This window comes from Delphinus delphis, chromosome 18, assembly GCF_949987515.2.
Source record: "Delphinus delphis chromosome 18, mDelDel1.2, whole genome shotgun sequence".
NCBI classification, from domain to species: domain Eukaryota; kingdom Metazoa; phylum Chordata; class Mammalia; order Artiodactyla; family Delphinidae; genus Delphinus; species Delphinus delphis.
This window is the reverse complement of record NC_082700.1, coordinates 19198491-19220607: the sequence shown is the minus strand read 5'-3', so window position 1 is coordinate 19220607 and position 22117 is coordinate 19198491. Positions and strand designations below refer to the sequence as shown.

Below are 22117 nucleotides of genomic sequence, written 5' to 3'. Positions count from 1 at the left end.
AATAACCAAGAGATCACTGAAGAAATCAAAGAGGAAATCAAAAAATACCTAGAAACAAATAACAATGAAAACACAATGACCAAAAACCTATGGGATGCAGCAAGAGCAGTTCTAAGAGGGAAGTTTATAGAAATACAATCCTACCTTAAGAAACAAGAAACATCTCAAATAAACTAGAAATCTAACCTTACACCTAAAGCAATTAGAGAAAGAAGAACAAAAAAACCCCAAAGTTAGCAGAAGGAAAGAAATCATAAAGATCAGATCAGAAATAAATGAAAAAGAAATGAAGGAAACAATTGCAAAGATCAATAAAACTAAAAGCTGGTTCGTTGAGAAGATAAACTAAATTGATAAACCATTAGCCAGACTCATCAAGAAAAAAAGGGAGAAGACTCAAATCAATAGAACTAGAAATGAAAAAGGAGAAGTAACAACTGACACTGCAGGAATACAAAGGATCATGAGAGATTACTACAAGCAACTCTATGCCAATAAAATGGACAACCTGGAAGAAATGGACACATTGTTAGAAAAGTACAACCTTCCAAAACTGAACCAGGAAGAAACAAAATATAAACAGACCAATCACAAGCATTGAAATTGAAACTGTGATTTAAAAACTTCCAACAAACAAAAGCCCAGGACCAGATGGATTCACAGGTGAATTCTATCAAACGTTTAGAGAAGAGCTAACACCTATCCTTCTCAAACTCTTCCAAAATATAGCAGAGGGAAGAACACTCCCAAACTCATTCTACGAGGCCACCGTCACCCTGATGCCAAAACCAGACTAAGATGTCACAAAGAAAGAAAACGACAGGCCAATATCACTGATGAACATAGATGCAAAAATCCTCAACAAAATACTAGCAAACAGAATCCAACAGCACATTAAAAGGATCATACACCATGATCAAGTGGGGTTTATCCCAGAAATGCAAGGATTCTTCAATATACGCAAATCAATCAATGTGATACACCATACTAACAAACTGAAGAATAAAAACCATATGATCTCAATAGATGCAGAAAAAGCTTTCAACAAAATTCAACACCCATTTATGATAAAAACCCTCCAGAAAGTAGGCATAGAGGGAACTTATCTCAACATAATAAAGGCCATATATGACAAACCCACAGCCAACATCATTCTCAATGGTGAAAACCTGAAAACATTTCCTCTAAGATCAGGAACAAGACAAGGTTGCCCACTCTCACCACTATTATTAAACACTGTTTTGGAAGTTTTAGCCACAGCAGTCAGAGAAGAAAAAGAAATAAAAGGAATCCAAATCGGAAAAGAAGAAGTAAAGCTGTCACTGTTTGCAGATGACATGATACTATACATAGAGAATCCTAAAGATGCTACCAGAAAACTACTAGAGCTAAACAATGAATTTGGTAAAGTAGCAGAATACAACATTAATGCACAGAAAATCTCTTGCATTCCTATACACTAATGATGAATAATGTGAAAGAGAAATTAAGGAAACCCTTCCATTTACCACTGCAAGAAAAAGAATAAAATAATTAGGAATAAACCTACCTAAGGAGACAAAAGACCTGTATGCAGAGAACTATAAGACACTGATGAAAGAAATTAAAGGTGATACAAATAGATGGAGAGATACACTATGTTCTTGGATTAGAAGAATCAACATTGTGAAAATGACTATACTACCCAAGCAATCTACAGATTCAATGCAATCTCTATCAAATTACCAATGGCATTTTTCACAGAACTAAAACAAAAAATTTTACAATTTGTATGGAAACACAGAAGACCCCGAATAGCCAAAGCAATCTTGAGAAAGAAAAGCGGAGCTGGAGGAATCAGGCTCCCTGACTTCAGCCTATACTACAAAGCTACAGTAATCAAGACAGTATGGTACTGGCACAGAAAAAGAAATATTGATCAATGGAACAGGATAGAAAGCTCAGAGATAAACCCATGCATATATGGTCACCTTATCTCTGATAAAGGAGGCAAGAATATACAATGGAGAAAAGACAGCCTCTTTAATAAATGTTGCTGGGAAAACTGGACAGCTACATTTAAAAGAATGAAATTAGAACTCTCCCTAATAACATACACAGAAATAAACTCAAAATGGATTAAAGATCTAAATGTAAGGCCAGACACTATAAAACGCTTAGAGGAAAACATAGGCAGAACAGTCCACGACATAAATCACAGCAAGATCCTTTTTGACCCACTTCCTACAGCAATGGAAATAAAAACAAAAATAAACAAATGGGACCTGATGAAACTTAAAAGCTTTTGCACAGCAAAGGAAACCATAAACAAGACCAAAAGACAACCCTCAGAATGGGAGAAAATGTTTGCAAATGAAGCAACTGACAAAGGATTAATCTCCAAAATTTACAAGCAGCTCATGCAGCTCAATATCAAAAAAAACAAACAACCCAATCCAAAAATGGGCAGAAGACCTAAACAGACATTTCTCCAAAGAAGATATAGATTGCCAACACACACATGAAAGGATGCTCAACATCACTATCATTAGAGAAATGCAAATCAAATCTACAGTATCACCTCACACTATTCAGAATGGCCATCATCAAAAAATCTACAAATAATAAATGCTGGAGAGGGTGTAAAGAAAAGGGAACCCTCTTGCACTGTTGCTGGGAATGTAAATTGATACAGCCACTATGGAGAACAGTATGGAGGTTGCTTAAAAATATATACTGGGCATATACCCTGAGAAAACCATAATTCTGAAAGAGTCATGTACCGCAATGTTCACTGCAGCTCTATCTACAATAGCTAGGACATGGAAGCAACCTAAGTGTCCATCGACAGATGACTGGATAAAGAAGATGTGGCCCGTATATACAATGGAATATTACACAGCCATAAAATGAAACGTAATTGAGTTATTTGTAGTGAGGTGGATGGACCTAGAGTCTGTCATACAGAGTGAAGTAAGTCAGAAAGAGAAAAACAAATACCGTATGCTAACACATATATATGGAATCTAAAAAAAAAATGAAAAATGGTCATGAAGAACCTAGAGACAGGATGGGAAAAAAGACACAGATCTACTAGAGAATGGACTTGAGGACACGGGGAGGGGGACGGGTAAGCTGGGACAAAGTGAGAGAGTGGCATGGACATATATACACTACCAAATGTAAAAGCGATAGCTAGCGGGAAGCATCCGCATAGCACAGGGAGATCAGCTTGGTGCTTTGTGACCACCTAGAGGGGTGGGATAGGGAGGGTGGACGGGAGGGAGACCCATGAGGGAAGACATATGGGGATATATGTATATCTATAGCTGATTCACCCTGTTATAAAGCAGAAACTAACACACCATTGTAAAGCAATTATATTCCAATAACGATATTAAAAAAAAAAAGAATGGAGCTGAATTCCCCTCTTCTTGGGGCCTGGACTTAGTGATTCATTTCTAATAGAGTCTGGCAGAAATGAGAACGAGAGGAGAACACAAGTATCTGAGATTAGAACACAGAAGGAATTGTAGATTCCTTCTTGTTCCCTTGGATCACTTGCTCTGGAAGGAGCCAACTGCCCTATCACAAGGACACTCAATCAGCCCCGAGGATAGGCGGGCACAGGGAGCAACTGAGGTTAACAGCCATGTGTGGGGGCCATCTTGGGAGTAGTACTCAAACTTGTAAATAACTGCATCACCAGAACTACCACCCAGCTGAACTGCTTCCATTTTTCTGACACATAGAAATGATAAGATTAAAATTTTGTTGTTTGAAAATCACTAAATTTGGGGATAATGTATTATGCAAGAATAGATAACTAGAACACTGGCATTACATCCTCTCTGAAATACCAAGCATTTTCTTTAATTCCTGACTAGACCCAGCCAATACAAATGCCAATATCTTCTGAGCTAATCACTGGCTGGCATTCTTTAGAACGATTTTTTTTTAATTAAAAGGTAAAGACTTGGACTTTTAATTATAACTTTATCACAATTTTAAATGGTTTAATGGCTCTTAGTCTTTTAATGTATAGGCAGGGAAGACAGACCAATATATAATCATATGATATACATATAGTTGGTTTCAATATATATATATTTCATGTGTTCTCTATATAATTTCCCTCCCTCTCTCTCTTTGCCTCTGTCTCCCTCTCCCCTCTAAATAATTCTAGTGAAGATGAGAAAGGAGCTTGAGGAAACTGAGGTACAGTGAAATTTAGAAACTTGCCCAACTTATATAGCTAGTAAGTAGTGGAGCCAAGATTCAAACCAGATTCACTTTCAAATTCTGCGCTCATAATCAATTATGCTATGCGGCCTCTCATTGTGTGTGTGTGTGTGTGTGTGTGTGTGTGGTGTGTGTGTGTGTGTGTGTGTGTGTGAGAGAGAGAGAGAGAGAGAGAGAGAGAGAGAGAGAGAGGGAGAGAGAGAGAGATCACGTTTTAAGAAATAGGTGTAAGTTCTCAAATTCACCAGTATGTTTACATACATAGTCTACTGCTTGGCTGGTATTTCCTTCCATGGTACTTACACTGTTATTATCACATGGTCTGAACATTGTTAATAGTTAAATATCAACTGTTCTATGCAATGAAGAAAAGATGGACATGTACATATATACATACACACACACACACATATACATACACAAATTGGGACACAAAAGACAATGTGGACTTTTTCGAGAAGGTACCAGATGGCACACACATAAACAGTAGAATTCAACTGAAATATCTGTAGATCGCTTTATAATATGTAATATCATGCCCCAGTACATGATCTACAAATCAGTTCCTGAGAGGTGTTTAGTGCAATGATAAACACATCACCTTCACTGTGTTTACTTAAGAAAGAAAAAAAAAACATTAATGCAAATCACATTGGGAGATTTTTTATTAATTTAAATTGACATTGTTAATTTTGTCTGCCAAGGTCCTTAGTAAATATATCCTTACATGATACAAACCTACAGGTTCTTCTCAATACCACAAGATCATGAGGACTTGCAGATATCAATGTTCTGTAATGATTAAAACAATGCTCAAATAATTCACAAGTTACTTTCCTGAAATACTTAAAAGAATATTCTGGGGAGTGTTTGAAAGGTCTGTTTATAAATAGTGACTGATATATTTAGTTAGGTATTTGGTGTTGAAGATAGACACTTCTTATATAAACATTGTTTTAATACACTGCTCTACTAATGAAACAAGTTATTAGATATAATACATTTCTGACACTAAAGAATAAAGCTTTGTCTTCATATTCATTTCATTCATAAGACTTATCAATGAAGAATGCTGTACCCAACAATAAACTGGCATATTGCAAGTGACATTCTGCAAAACTGAGAAAGAAAGCTGCAACAAAACAAACTAGATAACTGCATTACACATTCTTTACACAAACAGCCCATTCTGTACAGAATTAAATGCAGACCAAATGCTTTTAAAAGTTTTTGTGCCTAGACGGTAATTACAATCTTCACACACTAAAGAGAAAAGGAACAATAATAATACAGAACTCAGTATTTTTAACAATTATAACACATTTAACATCTTCAGCCAACCACTGGGTTCTCAAATCAGATTGGCAACTGAAATTTCACATCCACCTGGGCTTGCTTGGCTAAGGTCACTATCTCAGAGAGCTTTACAACCTGAAAGGAAAAAAACAAGCTTTGTCTCTATTTTCATAAAAACACAGAATCAGAATGATTGGTCAATGTAAAATTAATTGCATGTTCAGTCTTTTTCATTTAAAATATCTGGGCTATTCTGACATTGTTATAAATCACTTCACAGTCTTATAAGCATTTGCCACTCTTGAAGGATAGTCAAATCTAACACTGTTCACAACCCACACCATAACCCACACTGGATTTAATTCATATACATAATATCAGAAGGTATTAAATAGATACATATCTGATATATGTATATATCTCTTCATCATTGCCTAAATTTTATCTATATTTTTTTCCTTTTTTTAAAATTATAGTTGATTTACAAGTTGTGTTAGTTTCAGGTGTACAGCAAAGTGATTCTGTATCCCTTATAGATATTGAATAGAGTTCCCTGTGCTATACAGTAGGTCCTTGTTGGTTATTTTTTTATATATAGTAGTTTGTATCTGTTAATCCCCAACTCCTAATTTATCCCTCCCCAACTCCCTTTCCCCTTTGGTAACCCTAAGTTTGTTTTCTATGTCTGTGAGTCTGTTTCTGTTTTGTAAATAAGTTCATTTGTGTCATATTTTAGATTCCACATATAAGTGATATCATATGGTATTTGTCTTTCTCTTTCTGACTTACTTCACTTAGAATGATGATCTCTAGGTCCATCCATGTTGTTGCAAATGGCATTATTTCATTCATTTTTATGGCTGAGTAGTATTCAATTGCATATATATACTACATCTTCTTTATCCACTCATCTGTTGATGGACATTTAGGCTGCTTCCATGTCTTGGCTATTGTAAATAACGCTGCTATGACCATAGGAGTGCATGTATCTTTTCCAATTATGGTTTTCTCCGGATATGTGCCCAGGAGTGGGATTGCTGGATCATATGGTAGTTCTGTTTTTAGTTTTTTGAGGAACCTCCATACTGTTCTCCATAGTGGCTGCACCAATTTACATTCCCACCAACAGTGTAGGAGGGTTCCCTTCTCTCCACACCCTCTCCAGCATTTGTTATTTGTGGACTAAAATACAGACTGGCCATTCTGTCCAGTGTGAGGTGATAACTCACTGTAGTTTCTATTTGCATTTCTCTAATAATTAGTGATGTTGAGCATTTTTTCATGTGCCTGTTGGCCATCTGTATGTCTTCTTTGGAGAAATGTCTATTTAGATCTTCTGCCTTTATCTTTAAAGATAGAAACAGTGACTGTCTTAGCTGGATACTACAGAACGTAAAGCACATCTAAATAAAAGCGATTCCCTAGTGGTCCAGTGGTTAGGACTCGGCGCTTTCACTGCCGGGCCCCCGTTTAATCTCTAGTCGGGGAGCTAAAATCCCGCAAGCCTCGCAGTGCGGCCATAAATAAATAAATAAATCTTTTAAGAAATGTAAATAATCTTAACTTACAATGTTGGGATAGGAGCTTGGGTTTAGGAGTTAGTATTTTACTTTCTGTCAGTAAGTTAACAATTATCAAGCTGAATTCCAATGCTCTCTCTATAATCTGTCTGGGAATATCCAGCTGGTACCATACAACATATACAAATTAAACATATCTAAAACCAAACAACAGATTTAGCTTCTCTCCTCCCCAGCAGGGTAGTTAAGAGAAGGTTTTAAAGTTAGACACCTTGAGTTCAGATCCCACTCTGATGCTTACGATACATGATCCTGAGTAAGTTAATTTATCTAGCCTCTGTTTCCTCATCTATAAAAATGGAGATTTCACCAAACTTGTATTAAATAAGATAATACGTGAAGAAAAAAAAAGGCTTAGCATTGCATGCACAATAAATTATAAATGGTAGCAGTTGCTAATATTCATATTATTAATATTGTCATGACTTCCATAACCTCCTACTCAGTAGAGAAGGACTACAGACACAACGAAAATCAACTGTTCACTTTATTTTTCATGGTCTAATTGATCAAGCTCCTATTGATTCTTCTCCTTTCTCTCCATGTCCACAAAGCTTTTCTTAATTCAGGCTCTCATTGCAAACAAGCATATTTTCAGAGAAAAGTTCTAACCTATCCATTACCTTCACCTCACATCTATTTATTACACTAGCCAGACTCCTACTGTCCTTCACTCTTCCCTTCAACAATTGACTCCACATCTCAAAGTCAAAACAGGCTTTCTGAAACACTTTCTCATTCCCTTGCTCAAAATCTTAATTTAAACTCAAGACTGAGTGTAAATTCCTCTGTCTCTAAACTGCAGTTGAATTTTATTTACTAGCTAAGTTTTTTCCCAAATTATGTCCTAAAGAAGGAAATAAGACCTTTATTATTCTTATGAAAAGATATCACATTAACAAAGCAAATCTCAAAAGCCTAGTTACTGATTAAACCATATAGCCCCAAAGAGTATTCTGTGAAATGTCTATACACATAGGTGGGAAAGAATCAGAAGTTCTCATTTAAAAACATCTCTGTATCTACTAGAGAGTGTGCACCAAGATATAGTGTTAAGTAAAAGAAATGAGGTAAAATACATGTTACCATCATATAATGTGGGAAAGCGGAGAGATATATGTATACATACATCTATATATACACACATACATTATTTGCTTGTTTTTTAAAAAGTGAAAAGACGAACAAAAAAATCCTAAGAAAACCAAAAAACTGGTTACCTATGGGGAAGGAACAAACAAGAGTAGGTATAAAGGCTAGATTCTCTAAGTATACCTTGTTTTACAGTTTGACTTTGGAAATATTATAACAAAAAAATTTTAAGCAATTCCTTTAAAATAAATCAATGAAGCTAACCGTGCATCAAAGGTGGGATAAAACAGAGAACCGTTTCATATGAATTTTAAAATCCAGCAAATTATGGGAAATACTTCAAAGGACAAAAAGAACTGCACATACAAGTCTTGAACTACTTTCAGCAGTCATATTGTTGGTATTATTATTCTAAAACTGTCATGTCTGTATTGAGGGACAAAGCAAAGGAATATTTATGTTACTACAGAATGGGAAAAAAGAGAAACAGATATCAGATAAGAAAAAAAACTGTACCTTGGATTTGCATTGGAAATATTGGAAGTTATGTACTCATGTATTTATCTCTTTAAAAAATACATATTTTCCTAGATTTGCCACTTAAAAATATCTAGAAACAATGAACAACCCAATAGTTGTAAGCACCCTTAAAGCTTAAATTGTGCTGTCTAAACACCATCTGGCTGATTCCAGGTCTGCAGCAAGAAATGTAAAGATGAGCCTGAAAAATCTCATCATATCAGAAAGCATATCACAGGGCATGTAGGAAGGACTCAGGAGTCAACCTGAAGAGGTTCCCACTGACCAAAGATGAGATAATCTACGCATCAATAAAAATAACTAAAATGGACTGAACCACATCAAATATATTTAAATCCATGAGTTCAAAATAGCATGTGCATACATGCGTGCATGCAACACACACACCTAAAAACAAAAACTAAGAAACAAAAAAGCCTGGGTCACTTTAGTAGGCCATAATGGAACAAACCCATTATTTTGAAAACTGATCAATAAAACCAAAGAATTAAGTAAGTACCCTGCTTTTTCTATGAAAAATGTACTTCATGCCAACAAATAGTTGATACAAGAAAGTTTTGCTTTTTATAAGTATGCCATATAATAAATAATCACAGAGTTAGAAAATCACCACTTTGCATAAATAAAATATTGGATCTAAGTTATGAATGTCAATGACTGCTAGTATTACAAAAAGAGAAGTTATCTGACATTTATATACCTCCTTATGGAATTACACAAAATTAACCATAAAATATTCTTGCTCCCCACTCCTCAAAATCAAATACATATATGATCAAACCTATTGATTGAACTACCAGTTTACAGGAAATACAGGAGCAGAGGAACATGTTAAATGACACCCCATGAATACAATAATTAAAATCCAGACTACAGGAAACACTACAAGACCATCAGCCTGGTTTTTTCAACAAATAAAGTTAAGAATAAAAAAAGAGGCAAGGGAGAATCTATAAAAAGAAATTTAGTGATATATTAACCAACTGCAAGCATAGACTTTTGATCCTAATTCTAACAAAGAACCTAGGCAAAAAATATTTAAGAGAATCAGGGAAATTTCAACACTGACTCAATTCTTTTTTTATAAAACATAAACATAATACCACTATCCCATCTGAAACAAGTAATAATAATCCCTTTATATCATCAATACCTTTATCTTTTACAGATACATGATGATAAGCATGAAATAATATAATATCTGGGATTTGCTTCAAAATAATCATGGGCAAGGAAGGAAGTAGGTAAGAATAAGATGAGACATGACTGAGCATGAACTGGTAATTGTTTAAGATGGGTGATAGGTATATGGGGTTCAATACTCCCAGTGTTTAGCTGAAACACTCATTATTAGCAATATTAGCTGGTTCATTTTAGAATCTAAATGTTTATAAATCTTTCATACACTGCAAATTTATCCTCAGATCAACATAACCTGTTTACCATTTTAGCAGCTTCATCCAAGTCATCACAAGCAAGAATTTTAAGTCCACTGTCCGCTATCAGTGCCTTAGCATCATCAACTCGTGTACCTGGAAATGATTTATGCAAATATAGACATTTTAAATACCTACACAAAATCATTTAAAATGTTTGTCACAATATACATTTACAAATATGAAATTTCAACTAACTTTGGTCATTTAATACAAATGCTTCTAAACCAAATACTATAAAAACCTGGAGTTACCTTGTGAAATACTTTGCCGTACCACATTAATGGTAATTCAGACAAGTCAAAATTCAAGATACGTACAACAAATAAATAATGTATCAACTTATAGCAAGCAAAACTATGAACAATTTTGCTCCAATGTTAGAATTTTTTAACCCACGTTTTAAAAATTCCCTACTATACTCTCATTTTAAAAATACAGCTATTGGGACAAAGTGAGAGGGTGGCATGGACATATATACATTACCAAATGTATAAAAGATAGCTAGTGGGAAGCAGCCACATAGCACAGGGAGATCAGCTCGGTGCTTTGTGACCACCTAGAGAGGTGGGATAGGGAGGGTGGGAGGGAGATGCAAGAAGGAGGGGATATGGGGATATATGTATTCGTATAGATGATTCACTTCGTGATAGAGCAGAAACTAACACGCCATCGTAAAGCAGTTATACTCCAATAAAGATGTTAAAAAATATACAGCTATTTAAAACTAAATTTAAAACTAAATGAACCAAACCCCTTGGAATTATGAACTTTTAAGCAATTAGAGTTCACAGAACAACTGCAAGATCCTTTTACACTTACCTTGTAACCGTACCACAATAGGTATTTTAATTTCCAAATCCTTTACTGCCATGACTATACCCTGTGCAATAACATCACACCGCATGATTCCTCCGAAGATGTTGACCAGAATAGACAGTACCTGCCAATAAAATGTTTTAGATTAAAATTTTAAAGGAATGACTGTTTTTCCTTCCTTCCCAAGAAAACACTAGTATCTGTGCCTTATGATAAAAGTTAACTTCATGGAAACATTTTCAGACCAAACAGCCATACTCTCTGCATGCAGCTCTCATCACTGAAGTGTGTGCAGTCCACCACCTAGCAAAACTTATTTCCCCTCCTTGGGTAATTTCAACACCTGGCTCACAGTCTCTTCTCTCCTGTCACATATTAACAAGACCTCCTGATTCCATTTTCTTGTTTCCTATTAAGCATAGTCATTACCAACATTACTAACCCAGACCATGTTGTAAGACAACATCATATGTAAGATCTCCAATTTAGTCCTCATTAACTATCATCTCTTCATTTTTCCCCATCAACTCTACCAACTCTTCACACAAACCAGGCCCTCAAAATTACTCAACATCTGTATGGATGGACACTCCTGGCTACACATCACATCCAAACCCCAGGGCCTATTTGGGTTGGCATTCTTTCATCATCACACCGATAGTCTGAATCGCTGTTCTTCTATCCTTTAGAAAAAAACCTTATTTGTTTTTTAAAAAGAGGCTTAGTTTATTCAGCTACACTAGAACTTCGCAACCAGTGAGATAGAAATGGGTTATAGACACACCAAGATATTGTTCCCCTCACCCCTTAGAGCAGGGGTCCCCAAGCCCTGGGCCACAGACCGGTAGCGGTCCATGGCCTCTTAGGAACTGGGCCGCACAGCAAGAGGTGAGCGGCAGGTGAGGGAGCGAAGCTTCATCTGCCGCTCCCCATTGCTCCCCATTGCTCCCCACCGCTCCCCACCGCTCCCCATCGCTCCCCACCGCTCCCCATCGCTTCCCACTGCTCCCCATCGCTCGCGTTACCGCCTGAACCATCCCCCACCCCCACCCCGTCCGTGGAAGAACTGTCTTCCACGAAACCGGTCCCTGGTGCCAAAAAGATTGGGGACCGCTGCCTTAGAGCAATTAGGAAGGTTCTGGGACGGCTGGCACCTTGAGCCAGTGGCCTCTGACAACAAGCAACCTTCTCCATGTACCTCCCATGCCCCACTGAAATGTTACTTTCTGTGAATGCCATGACAGGAAAAAAGTTGAGACACACTGAGTTATACTAAGCATTCCTTATCTTTACCACTATTATTTCTATACTTAAAGAAATAAAGGTCTAGAATTCATAATGGAACAGAATTCACAGTGGACTCTGGCACCGTCCCATCTCACCCCCTCCCGCCGCATGTGGGATAGCTACAGTACGCACCACAGGCATCATCTAGCACTTGAGCCTCAAAGTGACTGGAGCTCTACCATGTCACTTTTACCTCCAGTCCATATCAACTGATTACTACCAAGGACAAATCCTTGACCTGAACAGAATGAATGTCTCTACAATATCAAATGTCTAAATCCCACTCTTGCTCAACCTCCTCTCCTTTCACTTAACGCCTTTCATCTCTAACTCTATCAAATCCAATCTTTTAAAGTCTCTAGTCCCTCAACCCCTTCCTAATCAACCAGTCTATCAGCTCTCCTCCAATCTGGCATGCTTCACTATAGAGCCTAGAAGCCACAGCTGAGCAAACCAATGACACTGTCGTGGGCACACTCAGCTTCCTCATAGCCACTCCTCTCTCATACCCAGTCTACCTGTGTCCCCATTCAAATAATGCATGCTTCCAGCCTATTAGTTTATCCATTCCAACTTCAAGAAAAGTAAAAGAGTGGGAAAAAACAAAACCAAACACCAAACCTGTGAAACACGAGCATAACCTGAAGAGCAGTATAATAATGATTCATCAGCAATAGTTTGACTCATACCTTTCAACCTTCTTCATGAGCCTCCTATCCCACTTCAAACTCTCTAACTTCTAGCATATGATCTTCCTTTTCCAGTAATACCTTAAGGAGTAACCTCCTCTCCAAAACTAACCTCATCACTAATTACTGTACTGTGTCTCCTCCAGGTCTCCACTCCTTTAGCTATATTCACTCTCTTCTTTATCTTCAAATCTCTTCTCCAGCTGGAAACAACCCATCTTCTTGGTCTTCTACACAAACACGCATACACTGCACAGCTCTTCTCAAGCCGACCTCCACTCAACTGCGAGCACTACGTCCTTCTGTGCCTCCTCAGACCCCACCACCGAAAGAGTAACTCTCCTGTATGGCTCCACACCCTCAATTCCCAATCACAACTCAGCCCACTGCAGCCTGGCCTCTGTCCCCCTCTCCTCTCTTTCAGCATCTAACACTACTGCCCATTCCCTTACTTCCCAGAACTCTTCACCCTGGCCTTCGATGTCACCACTCTCTCCTGATCTGCAACCATCACTGTCAGTTTGTTCTCTCTCTCTTTTATAGGGTCTTCCTTCCTTATTCAATCCTTCAGCACTGGGTGGGAGGAGCCAGGTTCCATTCTTGGTTTCCTCAAATCACTTGCATGAGTCATATCACCAATGCCTAACACTTCAGCTTTTCTCAATATACTGAGGACTCTCAAATACACATCTGACCATTATAGGAAGAATATCTTTACAACTATCTACCAGGTATAATCACCACAGGGCAAACTTAACACATTCATTCAAAAATACCAAATTTCTTTACTTTGCTTCTGACAGCACAAAAGATATCACCAACCAATGATTCTCTGCAGCCAGAACTCCTAACCAATCCCTCCCCATGCCACGCCCAAAAAGGAAAAAAATGAACTTAAGGATTCTATCTCAGCAGTGTAGGTTTCATTGCTTTATTCTTACTGACACTGCCTTTGTTATGGACCTCTTCATCCTTCCCAACAAGCAGGTATAATAACCAAATTGATATCTCCTGCCAGTGTCTCCCTATTCCCCATTTCACCCTTTACTAGCAGAATTAACTTCTTTTTTAAAAATAAAAAAACAAAAAGGTAAGGAGTTGATATATGTATTTGTAAATGTGCTGGGGTAGAAGTATTAAATTCAAGACTCCTTAGCTATAGATACAGGGATCTTCACAACATGGGTCTCAATTTGCCAACATTGCTCCTTATCATTCATCCCAATAATGCTATATCTTTATGCATAAGCATCTTACCAATCCATGAACACAGTGGCCCTCTCTGGACCCCATGCCTCTGCACATTTCCTTCCCCTTGCCCAACTCATTCAATTCTCAACACAGTTCAAGGTATCTTGATCCCTACCAATGACAAATTCTCAGTCTAAATTCAGTAAGACTAGTTACATGAAGGCCATTATCTTATTTCCATAAGCCTTAAAAAAACCCACATTGGGGCTTCCCTGGAGGCGCAGTGGTTGGGAGTCCGCCTGCCGATGCAGGGGACACAGGTTCGTGTCCCGGTCCGGGAGGATCCCACATGCCGTGGAGTGGCTGGGCCCGTGGGCCGTGGCCGCTGGGCCTGCGCGTCTGGAGCCTGTGCTCCGCGGCGGGAGGGGCCACAGCGGTGAGAGGCCCGCGTACCGCAAAAAAAAAAAAACAAACAAAAACCCACATTGGTCACACAGTAGATATATTCCTTAAAAAAATACTTGATGAATGATAATATGTCTGTTTCTTGGATCACAATGCTTCACATCTCTTGTATTCTGATAATCATTTATAAATTCGTAACTATAAATTATGGCATATCTATATATGACAGATTATGCAAACATTACAATGAGTGTTTTAGAATAATACTTTACACAAAAAGTGCTCAAGAGATGTTAGCAAAAAAAGACTCAAAATGTGTGTATTGAAAGATATATATATGAATGGGTGAAATATATGGCATGTGAATTATATCTTTTTTTTTTTGGAAGCCAGGTTTTTTGGGGTTTTTTTGGTTTATTTTTATTTATTTTATTCATTTATTTTTGGCTGCACTGGGTCTTCGTTGCTGCGTGTGGGCTTTCTCTAGTTGCGGTGAGCGGGGGCTACTCTTCCTTGTGGTGCACAGCCTTCTCCTTGCGGTGGCTTCTCTTGTTGCAGAGCATGGGCTCTAGGTGCACAGGCTTCAGTAGTTGTGGCACACGGGCTCAGTAGTTGTGGCGTGCGGGCTCTAGAGTGCAGGCTCAGTAGTTGTGGCACACGGGCTTGGTTGCTCCGCAGCATGTGGGATCTTCCCGGATAAGGGCTTGAACCCGTGTCCCCTGCATTGGCAGGCAGATTCTTAACCACTGCGCCACCAGGGAAGCCCCATGAATTATATCTTAATAAAGCTGTTTCTAGAATGATACATATGCAATGTGTATGAGTGTATGTGTGAAATATATAAGCATTAACAAGTCTTAAAGAAAATAAATCAAATCAATAGTAACAAAAGCTATGTCTGGATAGAATTAAAGATGATTTTTATTTTCTTTTTAGCTTTACAGACTTTCCAGATTTCTGGCTTTTTTATTAACTAACAGCTCCAAAATTTTTTCTATAGTAATGGGTTCTCATGCCAAATCACTACCGTTTATAGTATTATCTAATACCATCCAGTATTTCTTCACCTTGTTTTCTAAATCACAATGAGAAAGTTTATCTTTCTTTCTTGCTAACTTTTATTTTATTGATTTCAGCAAACTTTTCCAAACTATTGAGGACTTTTGAACTTTAACGCTCAACTACTATAACGACCACATTTACTAATTAATCAAGTTACTTCTCTCCATTCAAATTCTAAAACATAAGTTCTGCCCCTACCTTTTTATCTGAAGTGATAAGTTTAAATGCTTCTGTTACTTGATGGACTGTGGCACCACCACCAACATCAAGAAAGTTGGCTGGAGTCCCTCCATGAAGCTTTATTATATCCATCGTGGCCATTGCCAAACCAGCACCATTTACTATCAAGAAGGGAAAATGATTTGTATAAGCAACAAACAAAGAAAATAAATTAAGCTTAGCCAATCCAACTCTTAACATAAAAACAGGTGGTACCTAGACAGCCTATATTTCCATCTAGGCCAATGTAGTTGAGATCTGCCTTAGCTGCATCTTTGTCCCTTTCATCTTCCTGGGTCCAGTCCTGTAGGTCAAAGATTTTCTTCTGGCGATAAGCTGAATTAGAATCAAAATTGATCTTTGCATCCATACATAGCACTTTGAAGGAAAAAAATAAAGTGATGTTAATTTCAAGATAGACACAATAAACTATACAGTAATCAAATATTTTTGACCTCAGAAGAAAAACACATTTTGTTACTTACTGAAAGTATTTCAATTTATCTTCACAATTAATTCAAACTGTTTCTTGAAAAAGAATATGTGAAAATTAAAACTGCCCCATCAAAGTTACTGGTTCTACACCTATCCTAAGCAACAGATAAAGAAGGGGAAAAAAACCCCTCAAAACCATTTAATTTTCTTTTTAATTACCAAGAATTAACTGTCCATGCTCCTAGCTAACTCCTTTGCTTGGGCCCAGGGTCTCAACTCAAAGGGATTGTTCCACTAATTCTGTCTTTCTTGTACTGTAAATTCCACCCCATCCCACTTTTCTATTGGCTAAATCAAACTAACTTGTAAAAATGCTGTTCCTTCCCCCACCTCAATAAAAAGAAAGAAAAAACTCTTTACTCCCTACCTCCCCCCACCCCCTTACTCTCCTCTTTCTATACAACATAACTCACGGAAAGAGTTGTCTCTTTAAACCTGGGGTCAGCAAACTATGGCCTATGGGCCAGATTCAGCCTGTGCTGGTTTTTTTATGGCCTGTGAGCCTACAAAGGGTTTTATATTTTTAACATGTTATGAAGAAGAAAGAAGAAAGAAAGGGTAAAGGAAGAAGGAGAAGAACAAGTAGAGAAGTAGCAGTAACTGAGACTACATCTGCCAAGCCCTGCTTAAAAAACGCCCTATACCAGTACAAGTTTTTCTCCTGCCATTCTCTCTTAAATCCACTCTAATCAGGCTTTTACCTCCAGCAGTCTACCAAAATGGCCCTTATGAAGGTTAATTCTCTGACTTTAGCTTTCAATATGTATTCTATCCCTTCCTTGCTCCAATGTAACTACAACTTTCTCCTTATTCCTGAACAGATAGAGGCTAAAAGAACTGAGCAGTTTCAGCTGTTGCACAAAACAAGAGACAAAGTTTAGAGTCAGCCAAATTAACTATTAACAACAAAAACCAACATTCTTTCAGAGGAAGCTGACAGAATTCAGTCTCCCAAAATGTCTAGTATACAACTAGAAATTACTAGATCTGTGAAGAAACAGGAAAATGTAACCAAAAATAAAGAGACAAAGCAGTCAAAAGAAACCAAGCTCAAGATGACTCAAATTTTAAAGTATCAGAGGACTGTGAAATAGCTATTTTAAACATGTTTAATGATTTAAGGGAAAATATGGTCATAATAAAGCACCACATAAGTAATCTCAGCAGAAAATAAAACTATGAAAGGAACCATATTGAAAATTTGGAACTAAAAAGTACAATATCTGAAATCACTGGTGAATGACAATATGTATGTTTCTGGGATTGTGATCCTTCAGATCCCTTGTATTTTGATAATCATTTATAAATTTATAGTTATAAATTGTGGCATATCTATATATGACAAATTTTACAAATGTTAAAATAAGTGTTTTAGAAGAATGCTTTAGTAAATGCAAAAAGTGCTCAAGATATGTTAGCAAAAAAATCTGCATATAACTTTACAGTTGGCCCTTCATACCTGCAGTTTTGCATCCAAAGATTCAACCAACCACAGATTATGTAGTACTACTGTAGTACATACTTATTGAAAAAAAAATCTGCTTATAAGTGGACCCTCATGGTTCAAATTAGTGTTGTTCAAGAGTCAACCGTATATCTATTAAATTAATAAAATTAACATGCCATTCAAAAAACAATGAGGAACACATAGTAAAGGCATTAATCCTTAGTAGGCCTCTAAAGTATATAGACTCAAGAAGATAAAGACAGGTTCACTCAGGTGATGGTGATTCTCCAATAAAAACATACTTGGGGTGAAATACCTAGGAAGCATATTTCCTAGACCTGAGCTCTGCAACAGTCAGTAGAACCAGCCACTGACAATTCTGCTAACAGCAAGGGTATGTGTAATATCAGTAAACAGAGCCCATACTCAATTCATAGTGTTCAAAAGAGGAAAAACTTTTAAGAAATGTACATTTTGGGTTTCTTCCCCCCTAGAAGTCACAAATGCACCAGGCTAAAATTAATTCCTTACTTGGAGATTTCTCTCAACTGATTTCAGGTCCATAGGTAAGATAATCAAGACAACTGGCATCCTGGGGAGACTAATATCAGTCCATTCTCTTTCATTCAGCTTTCACTGAGTTTCTGCCATGACCCTTGATAAAACGAAGTACATGGTTCTGAGAATATTACTATGCCTGAGATCACTGTCCCTGGCAGTGGGAATGGGTTTGGGGGGAGGGGTTTCTCCAAATTTGGTAATTGAGGGTCAAAGCTGTGATAAACTTATATGTATTATTAACCTTTTGTACACTTTTAGAATTCAGGCACATAAGAGATCTGAAATTCAAATAATATAACTTCTGAGATCACAAAGAAACTCTACCCATTCCTGTGACAGACAGTCCAAACTGCCATGGCTAAAAGAATTTTAAAACTATCTAGAATTCATACCCTCTCATTCAATCAAAATATTTACAAAATTAGAAAGAACATTAATTTCTTTGAACTTCTAACTCAGATAAGAGAATGTGACTTGGGACTTCAGTTCTCTAGGTCCTCTGGACTTTTATCACATTTGGACTTTAAATCCAGCTGTGTCTTTATGTAATCTACTATTAGAGTATTTCAGAGTATTTTAATGCCATAATCTAATCTCACTGATGAACTTTTGAAATTCCGATAGACAACCTGACTGAACATAATGTGGTGTCAGAAACAGAAAAGAATAAATTTTCAGAATTGAGCATAACACTTTCTTAAAGCTGATACTGGTGTACTATTTTGACCCATTTTAGAAATTTCTGGGGGTAAAAATCCAAACTACCTATAGATGCTCCCATATAATAGCCAAAGGAACAATGGCTGGGATTGGAAAGGCAGCCTCAAAGTCAGAACAAGATTACCCAAACAGACGGCTAACCTCTCCTCCCTCAAGAGCTCCACATCCACCCTGATAGATCACAGGCTTGATGGTTGAGCTCAGTGGGTAAAGAAAATACTAAGGAATGTTTGGGGGGGAGGCGGCGGGATCAAATCTTCCCCACTCCTGATGCTTCCTTTCACATTCGCTTAGTATAAGATATGTCTCTCACTGTCTCTACTTAATTCTTCCCAGAGGAAAGGACACAAATTATCTGTCTAGTTAATCTAGATATTATAAAACTAGGCATGCATAATTCTGCTCAATCCTTCTTCCTCTTGGGAGTAAGCTTCCCACAGCGAGCAACCATTTCCAACTGCTATTCCCAAGGCATAGTCTATCCGTGAAAGGCCTGCCCTGTTAAAGCCTCATATTTGAATAGATTTATTAAGTCTGTCTAATGGTGTAATTTAGTTGTCGGATCCATTTTAGTTAGAACTCTGTCAGGGAAGATCAGTAATCACTGGAAGCTCTCTCAGAAACCCCAATGATGGCAATGGTATGATAAGCTATTTAAGCAATTGTATTCAAATATATATATATATATGTATATTATATTACCCTATGTTTTCAGAGCATTACTAGGAAAATAAGTCTAGAGTCTATAAGCTTTCTTCTTACAATTATTCAAACAAGTAAACCGGTACAAATTAAGAGGTATACTTCATTCTATGCAGCATATATGTTCCAAAAAAACTGTGCACAAAGGAAATAACTCCAAATTTAGTCATTCAAAATATCCTTAAACTACTATTTTAAGGAATACTATGATAATTTTCCCAAATGTATATTCTATCTTGTCATATGGTAACTTGGTACCAAAAGGAGACAAATATCTATATTTTCTATTTTTAAAAATATTACTTTTGAAACTCAATATGAACCTTATAAATAAAACATATCAATCTGCATACGTTTATAACTACATAGTCTGCATTGGTCTAAAGCCTCCATTCAAAATATATAAAGGAAGTACTGTGAGAAATGTAGATCTGCTAACAGAGCCTGAGCTTGAACTCATCTGTAAAATAAAGCCTTCTCCTTTCCATTCCCACTGCCTTTGTTACCTCCTGCTTGGACTACTGCTACAGCTTCCTAACCTAAAAGATATACCTTATTGCTAATCTCTTCCTACTCCAATAATGCTGATATACTACTCTCTACCCAAAATATCCCTGTCATACAACTGTGTCATATGTAAGAGCACAAATTCTGCAGTTGACTGTTTAGATTCACCGCCCAGTTCTACCACTAGCCATGTGTCCCTGGGCAAGTCACTTAACCTCTTGGTAACTCAGTTTCCTAACCTATAAAATAAGGATAGTAATAGTATCTACCTCACAGAACTGCTATAAACATTTAATGAGCTATAGGGGTCCATATCTGAAAAGTTCTTACAATAGTGCCTAGCATATAGTATTTGCTATGTTTTCGTTAAATAGAGGGAACATATTTTTTTAAATAAACTTTACTATAGGAAACCAAAGTATACTTAGAATACTTAGAAAACAAATACAACAATAGAATTAAAATCTTCAAATGAAGAACAAAATCAACAGTCTCTGTATACCGCAATAAACAGTAAGAAAATACAATGGCAGAAAAGATCCCAATCAAAATAGCAACAAAAATATACTTCTACAAATAAATCTAAAAAGAAATATAATACTACCCAAAGAAAATAAGTCTTACTTAAAAAAGTATAAATCAAGACTTACATAAATGGAAAAATAGGTATTTCTAGTTGGAAAAACTGATTACTAGGAAGATGTTAATTTTTCCCCAACAATTTATAGGATGAATACAATTCCAATAAAATTCCAGTATGGGGCTTCCCTGGTGGCGCAGTGGTTGAGAGTCCACCTGCTGATGCAGGGGACACGGGTTCATGCCCCGGTCCGGGAAGATCCCACATGCTGCGGAGCGGCTGGGCCCGTGAGCCATGGCCACTGAGCCACTGTGCGTCCGGAGCCTGTGCTCCGTAACGGGAGAGGCCACAACAGTGAGAGGCCCACGTACAGCAAAAAAAAAAAAAAAAAAATTCCAGAATGATCGGTTTTGAAACCTGACAAAAGGATTCTAAAGGTTGCCTAGCAATAGGAGTTAGTAATTTTGACATCCAAGTACCAAATGCAGGACCAAAGGCTTCAAGGAGTTTGAGAACCCCTAAACTGCATGAAAAACAGGGCATATGCACATGCACACATGGGAACACTGGTGCAGACTCCTTGGTGAGGGTTACTCGCTTTCATGCAATTTTCACTGCATTTCTTAAAATTTGTCCTTGACCCACAAAGGATTAAGTAATGCCAATCTAAAAGAATAAATAGGTAAGAACTGCCTCCCTTAAAAAAAAATATCGGTTTCATACAGATAATTCTCCTTCACTGGACATTTCATTTTTAAAATGTGCATCAGCCCTCACTCTTTAAAAAAATGTAATTATTTTTAGTTTTATAAACTACCTCTACAATCACAAGAAAATTTACTCATTTTTCTTTATACAACCATATAAATGACCAGCTAAAAATTGACTTCTATAATAATGAATATAACTAATTAGAAGTATAAAAGTGAAAGAGATCTACAAATGCTTAAGAAGATTAGAAATGTCCAAAGAGACTTGAAACAAAATCAAACAAATTACAGCAACAGAAGCAATTAATGTAAAATATCAAGAAAAATTTAGGCTACAATAAAGCAACTTATATTTTTAGAAAAACTATACATGGAAGGCATGATAATTCAAAACCTGATTTACCTTTTAAACATACGTAAAAGAAAAGCTGTCAAAGTGACAAGCTAATCTTACTTCCCTAATATTAAATGACTCTAGCATCAGAATACACACTTTGTACAATAACAATCATGGTGTCTCTAAAGTTTGAAACCTGGGGAGACTAAAATGGCTAATTC

General features: G+C 37.0%; 1 protein-coding gene across 2 annotated transcripts in view; it reads right to left on the bottom strand.

The window, feature by feature from the left end:
* Positions 1–4868: 4868 nt before the first annotated feature.
* Positions 4869–22117, bottom strand: part of SUCLA2 (succinate-CoA ligase ADP-forming subunit beta) — a 48272-nt gene continuing 31023 nt past the window's right edge. For both annotated transcript variants that reach the window (XM_059996228.1, XM_059996227.1), the window contains 5 exons: positions 16054–16215; positions 15817–15959; positions 10988–11108; positions 10173–10261; positions 4869–5652 (listed from right to left, as the gene is read on the bottom strand). In XM_059996228.1, coding sequence (XP_059852211.1) covers positions 5578–5652; positions 10173–10261; positions 10988–11108; positions 15817–15959; positions 16054–16215 — 590 coding nt within the window. In that variant the 3' untranslated portion in view covers positions 4869–5577. The remainder of the gene's footprint in view (positions 5653–10172; positions 10262–10987; positions 11109–15816; positions 15960–16053; positions 16216–22117) is intronic.